Here is a 14,978-nt window from a genome sequence, read left to right as displayed (position 1 = left end):
ATTTCGGTGCAGTTAAAAGATTTTTAGAAAATGAACTTAAAAACAAAGGAAGTCAAAGCTAACAGTATAAAAGAACATATGAATAAATGCTTGAGAAGTGATGGGGCCTTTATGAATACATCCGAAATATCCCTGGGCTTCTGAATGAGACTGCTGGCCATAAAGTGGGAATCATCACTGCCGCGTGGTGTACAGACCTAGAGCTGCGTAGGGTTTGTCAGCATTGACAGAGGGAAGGTATAGAGCAGAAACCTCTATGAGAAAGGGCATAAACATTTAGGTGCCTCTAGGGCGCAAATTGCAAAGGCTGGGATCTGGCCTAGGGACTGAGGACTCAGAATTAGACCTTCTGTAAAGGTGACTGGTTTACTAAATAGGAAGGGAAGCAAGTGCCTTAAAAACACCAGGAGGGCTGCTGACCCCAAATCTCTGCCACATAAGCCTGAGATGAAATGGCTCGTTGGAAGAGGCGTCTCGCAGCAGCTCCACGGAGGAAGTCCCTGGGAACTGTGATGTGGATGCTGGCATGGCCGGAGGAGCCACAGAGGAATCCTGGCAGTGGGAAAAAGGCACCTCTCTTCCCCCTTTCTTCCCTCTTCCTCTCTCAAATATCTCCCTCTGAAGGGATTTTTTTGTTTGTTTTTGTTTTCATTTTGATTCCTGCTAGAAGCCAACCCATGTTGGGTTTTTTTTATGGGTGAAAAGGAGCGCAGGGGAGGATCTAAGTACCACTGGAGCCTAATTAGGAGCCATCGTATTAGATTCCAAAATTAGATAGGAAGCTGGGTTTAAGGGTAGTCCAAACCCGACCAGTTTCTAGTTTGGCCTGGCCCACGTAGGTGGGCCAGACTGGTTTGGAGCTGTTTTGAGGACAGGCTGCTTGCCCATGGAGGAAACCGTTCCAGCCGCAGTGGAGCTGGAGCACGGCGCCTGGTCCTCAGCCGGGCCAGCTTCTGCTCTCACCGGTCTGCTCTGCAGATGCGCTGGAGGGGTGTTTAGTTTAAAGCAATTCTAGCTGTTGCTTTCTCAAGCAGATGAAGACAACTGAAGGCGGTAATTCGGGCTGGCTTTGTACGCCTCTTTGTTCGTTTCAGATATCGGGATTGCGTATGGAAGTTTACTTTAAGCCAAGTTCTCTGTACTCTGTCTGACTTCCACTTTTTCTGTGTCTTCACCTGGTGAAGAGCTTATAAAAAATGTCTAATGGGTTTTGCCTTTATGTTTGTAACTCTACAACATCTTCCAGCAAAGGATTTCATAGTATTTTCCAAACTGTGTTACTGACCTTTGTCACTTGGCTAATATGAAGTATTAAAATATCCATCTTATAGCAAGCAAAATTTAGCCAGGAAAATCAAATTATACGCCCAAACTCACAAAACAAATCGGTAGCGAGAGCCAGAAAGCAATGCATCGCTTTTCCCCTCTTAACAGCTTTAATGGATAAGTGGGCTTTCTAAACTTCTAAATAACATGTGCTTTTTTTGCCAACATGCAATTATCCCGTGCAATATCTCCATGATATATTTATTTTTTACCAGCCCGGTTAGAAGTTGTCCAAGCTTTCTTTTGAAATAAAGCAAATTCAGAGAGTAGTCAGGTTATCCTGACTTAACTGCAGGCTTAGTTAGGCTTTGGTAGGAGTGTGCATTTCTACAGCCTATGGCAAGTGCAAGGCGGTGAGTCTTAACTGAATCCTCTGTTACAGAATTGGAGTATCTCATATTTACCATGAGCTGTGGCCATTCAAGTGACTGTTACTGTGGTTTATCTGAGATGTGGTAACTTGGATTTTAAGTTTAGGCCATCAATAGTGATTTCAGCTGCTAGAGGTATAGCCTAAGTCACCATACAGCAAACAGCCTAAAGCATGTCTATGATGTGAGCTATTACAGACCAAAGTCTGTTTCTCTTTCTCATCACCAGTTTCCTGGGAGGATAAAACCCATATTCAGACTTTACACTATGGAGAAGAAGCATTTATTTAGAGGTGTTCAAAGTTGGGCTGGTTAAAGCTTCAGCTCAGCTGATGAATGGAGATGCTGTGTGGACAAGTTTATAATGGATTGAAACTTAGCTTACAGTAGTTTGCCTTAACTTAGTAAGAAACTTAGGTTAGGTCTGAAATGAAAGAAAAAAAATATACAGAGGGCTTTACACTGCTTTTATTAAATGAGATTGAAAATCATAAATCGTTCAAGTGGTGCAATGCTAAATATAAAAAGGGATACAGTGCCTTTAGCCCTGCTATACAACTGCGTTTAGCTATCTGTGTCCTGCTGAATTTGGTGGCAGTTTGCTGTCTAATCAGGCATCGAGTGCCTAAAAGCATGGATCAAAACCTCTGCGGGTCTTCGCGCTGGTCGTTATTTTTGACTCTTTGATACAAGAGCGGCAGCTCTAGCGAAAACAGCCCAGCGGTTGCGTGCAAAGATCTCCTCCGTCTCCCCGAAGCTCACGGTGACCCGGGGCGGTCTGCATTGCACCGCGGCTCGTCCCGCTCTGCGGCTCGTCGAGAATCACAGCTTTGCTCCGGCGATGCCGAGGGTTGGGCGTCCCGGAGCTGCTCTCGCTCTTCTGCGGGCGCAGCGGTTTGGCTCAGTGTTTGCCCATGCACCTCCCTGCAGGGCTCCTTCACACCCTGAGCCTCCCCAAATTCCTTTGACCGGCGGTTCTTGAGTCACGCTGACATGCCTGACAATTTTATCACGGCCTGACGTTACCGCTGTTCGTGTTACTTGGGGGAAATGTGTTCTCACTGTAAGGGAAAAAACTCTGGCCGTCACTGGGTGAGTTATTTTCCACTGTTTTCACTCCAACAGCGTTATTTCGCCTGCTGCTAAAATCCTTAACCTAAGATGGAAATGCCTCCCTGGTATCTCCCCTCTCATTTCTCCAGTATCCAGAAGTTCTCCGTGAGCTAAGTGCCCTCATCCCCTTCGGAGCGGCCGCTCCAAACACAAGCAGCCGCTTTCAGCTGCCTCCCCGCAGGACGAGGTGTGTCTGTTTACCCTCCGGGGACACAGGACTTTATGCCGGGGAGGAGGAAAAAAACCCCATCATCATGGCCCTGGATGTGGACAGGGACAGAGGCTGAAAATGTCCATTGAAGGGAGAAGTTATTTTGGCGGGGAAAAGTGTGTTTTTAATTGTTTAGATGAGGGGGTTTTGTGTTTTATGGATGTCTGGGGGCTGGGGAGGTGCCTTTTCTTCCTCCATGTACGATATTGTTCAGGAAAAAGAAAAATTGGACTATCTGCATTTGTGAATTTAAGTTTTTTTGGCCAGAAGCGGAACAATTTGTAGGGTTTGATTTTGCTCTGGAAAAAAAAAACACCAACGTTTGAGAACAAGGCCCGGGTAACCAAAATATGTTTGTTTTTGTTTAAATCGCTCAGTAGAGAAATCGTCTCTTGTCTATTGTTAAGAGAGAGGTTTAAATCAAAGGCAAATTCTACATATTCTAAAATATACAGACAACTCTTTGAAAGCAAAGCCAAGCAAAACTTTAAAAGAGACCTTCTCCTTGATGCAGAAGTTTTCAGTTAGTTTACTGTGCTGAGGCTCGAGTGGAAAGAAACAGCCTGAGAAACAAATCGCAAATCCCCGTTTCGGAGGCGGAAGTCGGGGAGAGCATCGTATTAATACCACACGAGACCTTTCCACGGGGTTTCTTGTCCGGGGCTTTTCCAGCAGCAGCGAGGAAAAGCCGTTGCAGTTTGTGGGGATTTTTGTGTTCGGATTTGGCTGTGGAAGGTTTAAGCGAGCTGCAGAGCGAGGGAGTGGAGGGCCTGATCCTCTCGTGTTGGGTGGTCCCTCCTACCGCAAATAACCCTATTGAAAACAGAGGGACTATTTGTGGAGTCATTTGTTTGTCAGGAAAAGTAGGGTTTGTAGGATACAGCCCCAGTTAGCAGCCAAATTCCTGGTTATTTTCTCGTGATAAAAACGTGGCTAGCTGTCACAGAGATGCACGTAGCATCTCTTTGGTTCCCGTTTGAACTCCTGCCACTTGCTCCGTGCTTCTTCCCGCTTCCTCGGCCCTGCAAAAATTTATTCCGGCACCACGCTAGCTCAGATGAGCTGGCTGCTTTCCTCCTGCCCGGGACTGCCGTGGCCTCCGGCCCTTTGCCGTGCCATTTGGGATTGGCAGGACTCGGACTGCGCGCTCCCTGGCTCCCGCTTGCCGGTTCCCATTGGTGGGGGCACCTGGGGGTTGCTCTTGACTTTCAGCTCCCGGCCGCTGGAGCCCACGAGGCAGATGATACCCAACCCCTGCCTAACACCCAGTGCATCATCCCCACCATAAATCCTGCTTTTAATATGACCCAGGTCCAGTCAACCCCATCCAGAGGACGTCCCTCCTGAATCCAGCCTTTCCTGGGAGATTTACTTAACGAACGGTTTATCACCGAGCTGCAGGTTTTCGGAAATGCTCTTAGTCGCCCACGCACGTTATCGCACGGTGGGCGCCCTGCCGGTCCCGCGTGAGCTCGGCACACCGGCGGGTGCCGGGAGAGTTTTCTGGGAGCCGCGGGAGCGCTGATAGCAGTGCCGTTACATGGGGGAGGGAGGAGCGCTCGTTAGTTGTATTTTTTTGTGGCTCCCTGTTTTGGTAGCCATAAGTCATTAGTGGTTTTTAAATATATTTTTTTTCTTTTTTTTCACCCCTTGAAACTGAAATAGGGGCTGAAGGGGTAGACTTGTCCTTCTTTTTCTTCTTTTCTCTCTCTTTTTTTTCTTTTTTTTTTTTTTTTTTGGCTAATCTGAGGCACGCTGCCACATCTGAAGCCACTTGGCTTATTATGGATTTCATGGAAACTGATTCCCTGAAAGTGTTTCCATATGTGTGTTCCCAATATATCCCATCCTTTTCTAAATGGGAGTACAAACTCGCACACGAGCTGGAAATGGCTTCAGGATGTGACAGAGAAGTCATATGACTGGAGTGGCACTGTGTGTGGCCCTCTCTGAAAGACACGGTGTCCTGTGTGCTGGCTCCCATCCTACAGTAGATCCAGTTTCAAAGAATATCTTCCTTCCCGGCTTCTTAAAAAACTCTTAATCAAGAACCAGCAAGGAATCCTCTGTCCTCGGGAGGGACGCATATTAGTCGAACGAGATTCGAAAGGAAGATTTGGATGGGGAGGAAAAAAGAGGGGTTTAAAGGGTGAAATTACAGAGCAATGCCAAGGGCTTCCCCCCCCCTCCCCGCCCCTGCAAAACATAGTTTCTTTGTGTCTGCTTGAGGATCAGATGGTATTTCTGAGTTGCTAGCATGCAGTGGAAAAGTACAATTCATGACAACATTGGAAACAAATATTTATACTGGATAGTTAAGGCACATTTTTCTGAAAAAAAAAAAAAAAAAAAAAAGTAATAAAGTAGACTGCTAGCCCCAATGTATATTATCTTCCCATTCACTGGATTTATACAGGATTCTTGTACTGACACTCGCCGTGCATGCATTGCAGCTCCCAGCCCTGCGGTTTCACCCCCTTGCTGTATACAACGCCGCTGAGGTTGCTATCCAAGAAAAGCCTCAAATGTTCCTGCTGATGCGTTTCGGCTGGGGCTGGTGAAAAACAGCAGCGGCTGAAATACAAGCAGGAAAAATTGGGGAAAACTGAACCAAGAACGATACGCGCCTGTGTGCGTGTTTGTGCCATGCAGTGGTTGCAGAGCTGCTAGATTTATTTCCAGGAAATGTTATTTACTTTTTGCTTCCAACGTAGCGTGTAGATGGCCTGAGACTGAAACGAGCAGGGGGTTTTTGGTATACTACCAATTCCTCTCCACCTGAATCCCCCGTGATAGCTCCAGGCTGAAGTCACTGAGATGGGATGGCAAAGACTAAGTTCAGAGGCTCCCCATCACATCAGGTCAATGGGCATCCATGGGTGGCAGGTCACAACCACTAGCTGAGGACGTATTTCTGTAATGTGACCATTTGTCCCCCTCCTGTGGTTCTCGTTAGAAAGGTTTATGAGTCTTGTATAAGTGAAGCTTCACAAGAGGTGATGTCTATAAATGAGACAGTGATGACTGATGCTTTCATAGCTCCATTTCAGCTCCCAACAGTCCATCTAGCAGGAGTTGTTGCTTTTTTCTACACGCGGGAGGAATTTCTATCCATTGATGCTCCTAAATTTAAGATCATCCACCTCTTGCGGTGCAGCCAGCAGCCACCTGTGTTTAGATGCACAGGGTCACCCAGCAAGACTTTTAGGTGCCTAAAGAAAATCACCCTCTTCAGCACAGTTTGTCCAGCAGAAAAGTCCTACTGAGGGAGCAGGGCAGGTAATGATGCAGCCTGGGCTGGAGAAGTGTGAAGAGACCCTGATTTTGCTGTTTAGCAATGTAACAGCTCTTTTTGGGAAACACTCTCCCTTGTTTGCACGAGTGGTACTTTAATGGTCGCTGCTAATTATGTTATTTATGGGGTGTTTCTCCCAGCAAAGGGCTTAGGTGCTGCGCCATAAATTCAGTGAAAACATCTATCTGCAAATTAATCCATGGTATTTTAGGTGCCAAAGTCCTGTTACCTAAATACCAGAAGACACAAGCCTTCCCTCGGAACTGGGGTACCGAGGGACAGCGAGAAGAGGTGCACTAGAATTAGGTTCTCGCCTGTTGTGTGTGAGGCTCTGAAGGGGTTAAAACGTTCCTTCCTCCCTCTGACTTTTGTGAGACTGCTGTGCTTAATAATGCTGCAGTTTAAATGGTCCCAACTAGGCCTTGAAGTTAACACCTTGTTGAGGTGAAGGAAAGAGGAGGGGGAGGCCAGTTCACACTTTTTCTGCTGCTATTGTTTGCAAAAAAAAAAAAAAAAAGAAGCAAAAAAAAAAAAGATGTAAAATACTTCTTTTTCTTTTTTGTTTTTTCTTTCCCTGATGTTTTTTTTCTGAATTAAAGGGGGGGGAAAGGGCATTTGAAAACGTACCATTTCCTATGATAAATGGTTGCAAGCATCCAGATGACACACACTCATCCCAAAGATGGAGAAGCCCTGTGCATTATTTCCACGGCACTGCAGGACCCTCACCCTTGCAGCAGGTAGACACATGCTCGGTGGCAGATGTGTGGGAGGAGTGTCCCTGAGCTCTGGCACGAAGCTGAGCACCAGCGTAGGTTTGCGGGATCAGGACCTAACGGCTACAGCAAGGAATACGTGCAGAAAGAGGTGGTTTGGGATCCCTGGGAATCGCAGTCCCAGGCTCCATCCTGCAGCGGCATCCAGAGGGAAGGTGGTACAGCACCTTTGGAGAGTCAAAGGCTCGCCTGGAAGAAGGCAGGAGAAGGATCGTGCTGTGTGTGATTCACTAAAGACTTACTAGCAGGGGCAGGTGACTAGAATTTAACAAAATTAGGAGAAAAATAACACTCTCCCCCTGATACAGAAGGATGCTTGGGGAAAACAGACACCCAGCTAGCAAAAAATCACTCCCCCCCATCCAAACGTGTTGCAAAGAATCTTTAAGATTGCAAAACTAAGTGCTTAGAAATTGGGGAATCTCAGTACTTAATGTTGCCCGTGCAACTTTAAATCAGCCTCATTCTGCTTATGCATTATATTACAGATTTTAATTACAGGATCACATGATACTTTTCCCACGGGATTCCTGTCTCATTCAGTGCACAGGATGGACAGTGCTAACTTAATGAGCAGCTCTTCAATATTTTGTTTTTCTTCTTGTTCTTTGCATTTCCTCAGGCCTTGCTTGTTGCAGAGCATTAAATTCTGCTCTGAAGAAGGAATTGTTAATTTCTTCATGGGCTTTGCTCTAATATTTCTGCCATAGCATTTGTACACAGTTCATTGCAGTGCAATATTCCCAAGAAAGCACGAACCTGCTTTAAAAAGAGTATTGAGACTGACTCTAAGGTCTCGTGTAATTCAGTGCACCTTCTTTGTGTCACCTACAGCATGATTTTTTTTTCTGTCTTTAGCCTTATGTTCAGACCTATGATCCTGTTGGCTTCAGCTGCACCTATGAATATTTAGCATGCGTGCAAATCAGAAGCCAACGTCTTTGCTGGGCACAGAAAATGAGAGAAGTGAAAATATGATTTGGAGAGATTTCAACTGAGTCACGTAGAAACCGTGTGGCAGAAACACATATAAAATCTAGTTTGCTCAGGAAATAATTGGGTCTCCCTCACCTTGTTCACTTCAACCCTTCTGATTTCTTGCAGCAGTGGCTTTGGAAGATATATAGACAACAGTCTTCTCTATTCCTTAACTCTGATGTATCTCTAGAAGAGGTCAGCTTGTGTGCTGCCTGCAGGAGGGCTCGTGTAAAAGGACTAGCATCTTCTCCTGTAATTGAATGCCGTATTGTAGTGCATATGGAGAAGTAACTTGAATGCTGTATTTCCTAACTTGCTCACTCTTCACATGGTAACCTTAATAACATCCTTTTGTTTGTCTCTAGTTATGTTTATAGTTTCTCAGATTTCTAAAAAAAGCAAACCCCCAAGTAACCCCACCTTCCCAAATTTTTCTTTGCAATATCGTACAAATGTCCACGTAAACCATCATTTAGCTCCATTTACGCAGGCTTCTGCCATTCCAGTGAATGGAGCCACTGGTGGATCGATTCTCGGATCAGGACTGGCGCAGGGATGGGTAAGGGTGTCCCTGTGTTTCAGAGATATTTGCAGAAAAAGTGCTGGGACTTGGGACTCCTGGATTTCATTTCAGTCTCTGGACAAGTGTCTTTGTAGGGGCACAGACTCTTCTGCCCATTTTTAGGCAGAATGCTTATGATTTGTTCATATTTGGCTGGATTTTCATGGCAACGTCTCTCACACAAAAGCCACTCCTATTCCAAAGTTCAAGTCCTTACTTCAAAGCGTGGAACTGGTACAGCTTTTCAAAGGACTGCTCCTCAGAGTTTAAGATTAGTAAAACAATATATTTTTCCCAGCAAAAGAGTTTCAGCTGAAATTTTAAAAACAAATAAATGCATAAATCACAATTTAGCCTGAGACAGACGCCCAGCATGGACAATTTCAGCCAGAACATTTAAAGTTTGGCAAAGCTGTAAGAGACTGAAAATCGTCTCATCATGTGAAGTGTGTGGCATACTTCATACGAGGCGATATTATCAGCTGTAAGTAATCCAAGCTGCACATATAATTCATAGACGTAGATGTTAGAGAAGGAAAAAACAGTTTTAATAGATCAAGTAGTGCTGCGTCCCAGCCTGAACCGAACTAACTATTGAACAAAAATCCACAAAACCTAGTATCTGCTTCAGCAAATGTCTTAACACTGTAGTTTGCCAAAACACAAGTGAATCATTTAGCTACTGGTAAATATGTTTAACTATATGTAGCTGAATTTCCTTGAGACAGACTATTCAGTGACTTTTGAATACAGCACCGTGCTGTTCTCTTGCATCCAGTGACTATGCATTGACTTGACGTGCTAGAAATTTCCCTATCCGACATATGCAATAAGCCAAGGGGACCTTTTTTTTGGTAGTGACCTTATGGCATAAAACGACAAAGCAAATTGCAATATTTGTAAGTTATAAAATTATCCTATAACCCTTTAAAGTAGACATCAGCTTGCTATACCCACAAGGAGTTAATCTATCCACGGTACATTATGATCTTTAATAATTGGAAGCGATTGGCCAAAGTGCTGTAAACCTGGCAGAAATTTGTTGCCTTATTTTCTGCAAACCACAAGCACAGCTTATTAATTGAGAAATGAGCATTAACTGGCATTAGCTGGCATCTGTAAACTGAAAAAGAGAAATGACCACGGTATGCATTCAGCTGTAAACAGTAGAGCTGCAAAGCTGCAACAGGTAAAATTGGTTTTTAAGCGCAAATGCAAAACCATTTTAGTCGGCTGCTGGCAAATGCCCAAGTCTAGGGTTTTTAATGAGGCTTCTGCATCAAAATAAGTGAAACCACATGGAATTTTAATTGTTCTTATTCTAAATATGAAACACACTGAAGCCGTATTCTTGAATCTAGGATGTTAGCATAAATATTGGCATATTAACATGACCACTTTTCTGTTCTAAACATATAGCTCTCAGAAAACTTGAGTGCCAGGTTGTGTTAGGGAGGAATCAGCTTGGAAGATTTAAAAGTGGTTTAACCTCGACTCTTTCAGATGTAAAGTTTTTTTTAAAAAAATATACTTTTATTTTTTGTATTGTCAAGCCTGGTGACCTGATCAGACTGTATAGGGAAAGAAGATCACTTGCTGTGCTTCTTGCCATGTTTCTCTTTCTGGCAGCAGAAAATAAAGTCTCCTCTCTTTACCGACGGGTGGTTTCGCAATCTTGCGGCCACAATGTAGGGCGGAGGATCTGCGCTTCACCCATTTAATACAAGCTATCACGAGAGTGGGAATTCACAGATGCAAATTGTTTTCTTGCTCTGACGGAGAAAAATTAGCATAAATGTTTAATCCTGCTGGGGAGAGGAATAAATATATTATTTACTTGCACTGTCATGTTACTATATTGCTGATCGACATCGCTATTTGTGCGCAACTAGATATACAAAGATGGGTGCCATACCCAGAAGAGCTATTTATCTTCCCAGTCCAGCAAAGAGCTAAATGTATATAAATGAATATGCATCTGGTGTTTCCAAGTTAGAACCAAAATCAACTTAACACAAGGAGGTAGCACAGAGAAAGGAGGAGGAGGGTGAAAACGCGTCAGTGAGATTGCACAGCAGTGAGGACAGCAAGAAGCTGAGTTTTAGAGGTGACTTTTTAAAAAGTTTCTAGACTCCTTCGGAAAGGAGACTTCAGAACAGGCATCACAGAAAACTTTTTCTGGTCTCCAGAAATATCTTTACACAATGGAGATACATAAGGCTAGGAACAAATTGCAGCCTAGTGCAGGGAGTTATGGAGACAGCAAAAAGCATTGGGGCAAAAGAAGTGAGTGTGCAGGAGCCATGCAGACACAGCCATGAGTGAGATAAGAAAGGGTTATGGTTATTTGGCCTTTGGGTAAATAGGATTGTGCTTTACAAGCAACAGTAAAACCAAACAAGTGTGGATTTACTAGGGCATGTAAGGAGGTCTGCAGCCCCACATTAGAAATGCCTACGTGTGGTGTGCACATTCCCAGTCATTCGACACATACATGATCCCTTGGCAGCACCCATACAGATAATATTTGGATCTAGCACTGAAAGGGAGACTGCCTTTTAGTGTGTAAGACTGTGTGGATAGTTTGTGTTATTAAGAAAAAAAAAAAGTACTGGTTGCAAAGGAACCAAAAATGCCGATGTTCTTCTACACCCTTACACGCATACCAATTCTACCTTTGATTATAAAAGTCTTGTTTAGCTTCTATCAGGGTAAACTAAGAGCAACTCTGTTCATGTTGGGAGAGCTGCAATAACAATAAAAGAAAAAAAAAAGGAGTATAAGCAGTAGCAGATTGAAACTCAGTATTTTGAGCAGCTGGGGAAATTATGTTCTAACCTTATATTTCCAGATACGTATCAGACCTGTTCACAATATAAAGGATAGTGTTCCAAAATTACAGCTTTGAATCTGGGTGGTATGGCCTCTGGCTATTGTTTGCAGTTGGGAACGAGAGAAGTTGCATCAAGTAGTAGAGTGTTTGCTGTAAAGGTACAAGTTATATTACATTCCATGGGGCTGTGGTTGGAGGGGTTGATGATGGAGACAGACCCATTCACCCGTAGGTCACTGATTCAGTTCCAGATAAAGATAATAGTAATCACATTGTCATCAGAGTTAAAAATGGGCTTTTACTGCCCATTTGAAGTTCTGTACTCAATATCTTTTGAGACGGTGGGTTATAATCCCCAGGTTTCAGTCTGCACGATTTAGACTCTTGGCTGGCTGTGGCCCAGGTCTCCAGCCTGAACCCAAGCTGTGCCTGAGCTTTTCCCCCCTGCTGCTTTTAGATATCATTGAAGGCGTGGGTTAAATGAGCTGGTAGAACAGGAGAGAATAGTGATCTAAATCACAAAATGTGCCACACAAGGTGGCAGGGTCTGCTGAGTCTTTGGCTTACAGTAGCAACCACCGCCGTGGGTGCTATAGGAGGCCAAGGGCAGGACTGGAGGGACCTTCTACGCAGCAGTGTCGGCAGGTCAGATCCGAAGCTTATCTGCAAGGAAAGGCATCGCTGCATCTTAAATTGAGGATATACAGGGTGTTTCGGTGTTTAACATGTCAGTTTGGCATCTAGAAGATGCCATATTTTCCTTTTAGGTAAGTCAGATTCGGTAGATTGGCAAAGAGATGGGTGAACCCTTGGATCTAGAGGACGGTAAAGCTGTAGAGGTGTCAGCTGGGAAGCACAGGGAAAGCCCTTTGTTTTCATTATTTTTCCCCTTTATTTATACCCCGCTCTTTGCGACTAAAAATGTATATATGTATCTACTGCGTACTGGCCAATGCATTTCCCTCCCTCTTGCGCTGTACTTCTTCATTAGGCTTTTTCTCTTTCCCCCGTCCCTTTTCCCACACCCTTTTTGTTTTGCACTCTTCTGGCTCTCAACGCAAGCTTTCACCATCTTTTTTTCTTCTGCTTCTGTCCATCCCACAGTCTCCTAAGCAGATCACCAAGCTACTAACGTTTGCTTTCCAGTTCTGCTCTGAAACTTTGGGTGTTTGATGTGGGATTAGAAATTAGGCAAAATGAGTTTACCCATCCCTGTTTTGCGTTAGACTCCAATTCACAGTGTTACCATCCAGACGTTCACAGTAGCCATAAACTGTGTGGTCTTTTTTTTCAACCAGACTGCACAGACTACATATGAAAACAACTTTTTTCAATGGCAGGAAGAGTGTTGGGCTTGTAATTTTCCATCGGCTGCACTGAAAAGTAAAATTTGCATCTCCGCTATCAGCTTAGTGGCCTTGCCCATCCTTCAGATGCAACAAAGAATATTTTTCAGCCATAGGAAGTAGCTGAGCAGATTCTCGCCTAATAATTGATTTAAAGCAAGAAGTGGGGCTTAGTCACCCCCGGTGTAACTCCCCTGGTGTCAGTGGTGCAACTAACTCGGTGTTGCCAACTCTTGTAGTTTTATTACAAGTTGCACGGTAATTTCTGCTTGTCTCGAAACCTCAGCTCCCGACGGTGTGTGCTGAGGTGGGAATCTCAGCTTTCGTGTGCAACCAGACCTGAGTTTCTCAAGAGGCTGTAGCAAAAACCCAGAGGCACGTAACCCTCAAAGCTCAGAAACCAGAAGGCAAATCAACTCCAAATCCAGCTTTCTCTTTTTGGCTCTTTTGCAATCTCCTGATTTTTGAGATTTTTTTGTTTGGTTTTTTTTTCCCGGCCTGACTTGTGACCTTTGAACGCTTCAGGTTGGCAATGCTGCTCCCTCCATTGGCATCGGTGGAGTTAGACCAGGGATGAGTTTGGCCCAGCGCTTGTAGAAGACAGGTGTATGACTCTGTTCCTTGCAATGTATTATTTGATATGATCTGCTGTTCTCTTGGGGGCCAAAAGAAGTGGGTTTTCTTAGCAAAATAAAATTCTTTCATCACGTGATACAAAAACATGGTATTTACAGAATTCTCTTCCCCCGTCTTTTGTTATAATTTTTTAGGTGCTTCAGAGCTGGGCCCATTTTCAGATCCCAGGCAGTTCACAAGCATTTCATCCCTCACTGAGAGCCGCTTCTCCAACCCACGAATGCACTATCCAGCCACCTTTACCTATACACCGCCAGTCACCTCAGGCATGTCACTGGGTATGTCCGCAACCACTCACTACCACACCTACCTACCACCACCCTACCCCGGCTCTTCCCAAAACCAAAGTGGACCTTTCCAGACCAGCAGCACTCCATATCTCTACTATGGCACTTCGTCAGGATCATACCAGTTCCCCATGGTGCCGGGAGGGGACCGCTCCCCCTCCAGGATGCTTCCTCCGTGCACCACCACGTCCAACGGCAGCACGCTGTTAAACCCTAACTTGCCCAACCAGAGTGACGGTGTGGAGGCGGATGGCAGCCACAGCAGCTCCCCAACCGTCTTGAATTCTAGTGGCAGAATGGATGAGTCCGTTTGGAGGCCGTACTGAGATTTCTTCCGTAGCCGGCCTGACCTCCGCGAGCCAAAAAAAAAAAAACCAAACAAACCAAACAAACGGTCGACTAACTACGAAGTGCCTGTTTTTTGTGTTTTTTTTTTTTTAAAAAAAAATATATAGATTTTACCGATATGTGCAACTGTGTAGATGGGATGATAATGGCCATAAATAACACAAGAGTTACCAACACACCACAACCCATGTTTCAGATTATGTGGATCAAAGCACATATTTTTTTTTTTTTTCTTGGAACCATTTTACCTTGTTTTATATTTAAAATGTACTTTTTACAAACACAAAAAAAATCACCCCCTCCTTCTTTTTTCTTTTTTTTTTTTTGTTTTTTTTGTTTGTTTTGTTTTGTTTTTTTTTTTTTGTTCTAGAGTGTTGTAATAACTAGTGAGTTCTTTTGCCAATGAGGAGAGAACGGACTCCCCAGCTATCAGGAGAAACATGGTGATGCAAGGCAAAGGCTGCATTCCCTTTTATTTTTTAATTAAAAAAACCCTAACCATGAACTCCAGATACAGTTGCAATCATACAACGTATGGGACCCTCTTCACACCTGTAGTGCAATTCAACTGGCTTGTATTGGTGCACATAAAAAGGAAAGCAAAGATCGAGTTGCTTCCATTTTGCCATGATACATTCAGATGAAAACAGCTGTCCCAAAAAACCCTGTCCGAGCCTTGCTGCAGATAATGGTTGGAACTTCTCTGTGTTCATTGCTTTTTTGGTTTGTTTTTGGGTACTTAAAGAGAACGAGTCTTCAAGTTAGGCTAGACAACCCTGGGGTTTCCTTTTTGCTTTTGTATCCGTTCATTTTGCCTTTGATTAGCCAAAAACCAAAAATAACAACCAAAACCTTTAAAAACAAAAAACAAAATGTTATTACTTATGCAAAATATG

At 44.1% G+C, this 14,978-nt stretch overlaps 1 protein-coding gene across 4 annotated transcripts in view; it reads left to right on the top strand.

Moving 5' to 3' along the window:
• RUNX2 (RUNX family transcription factor 2) overlaps positions 1-14,978 on the top strand; it is a 223,182-nt gene that overhangs the window by 138,296 nt on the left and 69,908 nt on the right. For 2 of the 4 annotated variants that reach the window (XM_049819338.1, XM_049819340.1), the window contains one exon: positions 13,582-14,429. The exons of the other annotated variants lie outside the window; for them this stretch is intronic. In XM_049819338.1, coding sequence (XP_049675295.1) covers positions 13,582-14,060 — 479 coding nt within the window. In that variant the 3' untranslated portion in view covers positions 14,061-14,429. Of the gene's footprint in view, positions 1-13,581; positions 14,430-14,978 lie in introns of those variants that run through there. 4 annotated transcript variants of the gene reach the window in all.

This window comes from Accipiter gentilis, chromosome 16, assembly GCF_929443795.1.
Source record: "Accipiter gentilis chromosome 16, bAccGen1.1, whole genome shotgun sequence".
NCBI lineage: Eukaryota > Metazoa > Chordata > Aves > Accipitriformes > Accipitridae > Astur > Astur gentilis.
The sequence above is the reverse complement of the archived record's forward strand: the minus strand, read 5'-3'. Positions and strand labels throughout refer to the sequence as shown.